At 46.1% G+C, this 4,197-nt stretch overlaps 1 protein-coding gene across 1 annotated transcript; it reads left to right on the top strand.

The window, feature by feature from the left end:
* Window positions 1-373: 373 nt before the first annotated feature.
* Window positions 374-2,868, top strand: LOC147628242 (9-cis-epoxycarotenoid dioxygenase NCED2, chloroplastic-like). The gene has a single exon (XM_086813299.1). It carries the CDS (start codon window positions 516-518, stop codon window positions 2,472-2,474), a length of 1,959 nt encoding a protein of 652 aa, XP_086669425.1. The 5' UTR covers window positions 374-515; the 3' UTR covers window positions 2,475-2,868.
* Window positions 2,869-4,197: the final 1,329 nt, after the last annotated feature.

Here is a 4,197-nt window from a genome sequence, read left to right as displayed (position 1 = left end):
GAAGAGGGGAACTTCAATGGACGGTGGAGACCGCGTGGGCGGAGGGACAACAGCGCCAGGTGAAACAGTAGTGGATAGGGGCCACGGCCGTTATTGGGTTGGGAAAAAACCGCGTCGTTACGCAGGCGATAGGGACGGCAGTTGGGCGCCTTTTTGGTCCGCCCATGGTCAAAACGACCTGCACTTGGCAGGGGATTTGTTGTTACCGACAGGCAGCTGCCGGTGGCTTGCAAAATGTGGTGGGAGGGGATGGGAATAGGGGGTGGGTGTGGGTCATACGCGAAGGCAGTGGGGCAAGTGTATAGCACGTGGCCGTCAACACGAATTGCAATGAGGGGGTTAGGCTATATAATAACCCACTCTTTCTGTGGTGTCATTCAGACCGGTTTCCCAGCACGCTCACTTCAAGACTCTACTCTAGCTCCTTGGGAGCTCTCAAAGACTGACCTAGCCTCCGGTATAAATTGCCATCCCCAGCAAGCCCACAACAGCAGAAGCCCACCTTCAGCTTCAATATGCCCGTAGTGATGAACCCCTCAGCAGCCATGCTCCACTCTCTCGACCACCTTTCCTTCCATGCATCGCCAGCCTTAATTAGCCCCCAGCTTGCCTTCCATCGTCATATAATCCCCCCTCTCAAAGCATCTCCTCTTCGTGTATTTCCACACCCTATAGCTTCTCGCTTAGATTATAAACCCCCCCATAATACCTTAAGCTCATCTTCACCTCCTAGCCTTCCATTATTGCACCAAATTAGCTCAATTCCTTCCACTCCACCTCCCCAGCTCCCTCTCAATGAAAAAACCCCGCCCCGCACCCTCCAACTCAAGGGCCACACACCATGGAACCCTCTGCAGAAGCTGGTAGCTGCAGCTTTAGACAAAGTGGAGAGCACCATAATAGCTTCTTTAGAAAAGCAGCACCCCTTGCCGTCAACTGCAGACCCTCAAGTTCAGCTGGCTGGGAACTTCTTCCCAGTGCCAGAGAGTGCAGTTCAGCATGAGCTTGAAGTTGAGGGCAACATACCTGAATCAATAGAGGGAATGTATGTGAGAAATGGGGCCAACCCAATGTTTGAGCCGGTGGCCGGACACCATCTCTTTGATGGGGATGGAATGCTGCATGCAGTGAGGTTCAAGCAAGGCATAGTGAGTTATGCCAATAGGTTCACAAGGACCCATCGTCTCCGAGAGGAGGAAAAGCTAGGGAGGGCTTTCTTCCCCAAAGCAGTAGGAGAGCTCCATGGACATAGTGGTTTGGCAAGATTGATGCTCTTCTATGCCCGGAGCATGTTCGGTCTGGTAGATGGTAGCAAGGGCATGGGTGTTGCCAATGCTGGCGTTGTCTTCTTCAATGGCCACCTGCTGGCCATGTCTGAAGATGACCTTCCCTATGCTGTAAGCATTACTAGTGCCGGTGATCTGACAACTATAGGCAGATATGATTTCAATGGGCAGCTTAAATCTGCCATGATAGCTCACCCCAAGGTGGATGCCAAAACCGGAGAGCTTTTTGCTCTCAGCTATGATGTGATCAAGAAGCCTTATCTCAGATACTTCAAATTCTCTTCGGATGGAAAGAAGGGGCCAGAGGTGACCATCTCAGTAAAAGAGCCCACAATGATGCATGATTTTTCCATAACTGAGAATTTTGTGGTGATTCCGGACCAGCAAGTGGTGTTTAGGCTTCAAGAGATGGTGACTGGGGGGTCACCAGTGGTGCATGATAAGGAGAAGATGCCTAGATTTGGGATTCTACCCAGAGATGATGGAGATGAAAGCAGGATGGTGTGGGTGGATGTCCCCAATTGCTTCTGTTTTCACCTATGGAATGCATGGGAAGAAGGTGATGAGATAGTGGTCATTGCCTCCTGCATGACCCCCCCTGACAGCATCTTCAATGAGTCTTCTGAGTCCCTTCAAAGCATCCTCTCTGAGATCCGGCTCAACAAAACTACGAAGACATCCACCAAAAGAGCCCTCATCTCCTCCATGAACCTAGAAGCTGGCCAAGTGAACGGCAATTTCCTCGGCCAAAAAAGCCAATTCGCCTACTTAGCCATAGCCGAGCCGTGGCCAAAGGTCTCCGGCATTGCCAAAGTGGATCTACTCAAGCATGGCAACAGCAGCAATGGTGATCACCATAGCCCACATCACCATACAGACGGTGATTCCCATAACCCACATGATGATGAGGCCAATGTTGTGGCCAAATTCATGTACCCCCCCAGTTGCTATGGTGGAGAGCCCATGTTTGTGCCTCGCACATCAGACCCCTCAGCTGCAGAGGATGATGGCTATGTCCTGGCCTTTATGCACAATGAAGAAACCAACAAATCCAAGCTACTCATCTTGGATGCAAGCTCACCATCCCTTGAAATGGTGGCCTGTGTGAAGCTCCCTTCTAGGGTTCCTTATGGCTTCCATGGAACCTTCATCACAGCCCAGGAATTAGAGCATCAAAAACATGGGTGATCTGCCTAATCCACCTTGGAAGATCTCCTAAACACTTCTAGCTCCTCTTTGTTGTCCTCTTCATCCCTTAATGCACTTTGGATTATCCTCCCTAAATCCTGACCTCCTTGCCATCTTTAGAGTCTTGTAATTTTGTGTACAAAGGTGGACTTGGGGCGTGTATGATGCCGCTCAATCCACCCTCTCTTGTATCATAGGGACAAAGGTTAAGGCTTTGCATAGCTTGTAACCCAGTTTTCGTTTTGTGGTACTCCCCACGCAGATGGAATAAGGGAGTTGTATATAGGCAGTCAAAGGCCTGAGTTTGGTACCGCAGACCGGCCTTGTTACCTGTTATGATATGGATATACTCTGTTGTTTTTGAATAAAAGCAGTCTTTTCCCCTTGCCTGAAATTAAATTGGCATTAATCTCTAGCTTGCTTTCGTCTTCTTAACTCATAAATATTCTTCTTGTTTTTGAATACAAACAGTCTTTTTCCTTGCCTGTTATGAAATTGGGATTAATCTCTAGCTTGTTTTTGTGCATTAGTCTTGCAACATGTTTCTTTACGATAATCAGATGGATCCATGGAGGCCCCTCTAGTCTTAATACAGTCTTCCCAAATGTTTCAATGTTTTTCATTCTCTATTGATCATGCTTGAATGCAAGGAGGTAGTTGGAGCAATGCATTGAGCGAAAATTAGACTTCAAGATTTAGAAGCAACAGATGAGATGAGATGAGATTCAAGCACCTAAGCTAAGGGATGCAAGCAATGATTTGCTCTTGCTCTAAAGTGTTTGGAGTGAGATCGATATAGATAGAGAAAGTATTAATGGGAGGACATGTTGTTGTAATGGTGCACTTTTTGGAAGGATATTTTGCAGATTATTGAAAGGAATTGATAGAGGATTGGTAAGTGGACGATAATTGAGAAGGTATTATATACATAAGTATCTTAGGACCTAATACAATTTGTGTGGGGGGGGGGGGGGGGGGGGGGGGGACGTCACACGTGCAGCGTCGTTGAGAAACGTGAAGTAGTAATAGTTTTTTTAAAGCACTCGGACATAAAAGGGGGCTGGTACAACGTGGCACAAACATGGAACCTCACGTATGACCTTTAGGCTATTGTGGGACAATTGACTATATTTCAGTGTAATAGTATAATTCTGGCCCGTATTTGAAATTGGCACCATGCATGCCGTCCTTTTTGTAGTAGAAGTTTCTAGGCTTTAGGGTGTGGGCAAAATATTCTTCAAATCTTGACTCTCACTAAATAATTTATTCACTTTGTGGCATCTATTTATGTCATCATAATTTTAATTGGCTTCCTACCTATTTAAGAGAAGGTCTCATTTCGATTAAACCAGTTTTAATAAGTAGAGAAAAAATCGGACAAAAAATTCCGATGTTTTTAAATTCATTGCGATAAATAAAGATAACTCAAAACTTCAAAGGCCCTTATATTCAGGCTTTCCCTATATGACACCTCTGCTCCTTGGGAAGGGGTAGCAAAACAACGATGCCATGACATTACAATAGCCCTATGTGCTCATAAATATGATCCTAGATTGTACTTTTACCTTGTTATGGAGTTCTAAAACTCTTTTCTTGCTTAAAAATGTCTCTAGTTGAATTAGTTATGAATGCATATCCTCAATGTTTTCGGCCTATGAAATGCAAAACCCCACTCATCTAGGCGGACTCTAGCCATGACAACAAAGCCCACATAGGATAAAAT

This window comes from Cibotium barometz, chromosome 19 (genome assembly GCF_041138505.1).
Source record: "Cibotium barometz isolate CiBa-2024 chromosome 19, ASM4113850v1, whole genome shotgun sequence".
Taxonomy (NCBI): Eukaryota; Viridiplantae; Streptophyta; class Polypodiopsida; order Cyatheales; family Cibotiaceae; genus Cibotium; species Cibotium barometz.
The sequence above is the reverse complement of the archived record's forward strand: the minus strand, read 5'-3'. Positions and strand labels throughout refer to the sequence as shown.

Bases quoted from the DNA above. Each gene is read 5' to 3' on its own strand.
- LOC147628242 (XM_086813299.1), top strand. From the start codon at position 516: ATGCCCGTAGTGATGAACCCCTCAGCAGCCATGCTCCACTCTCTCGAC.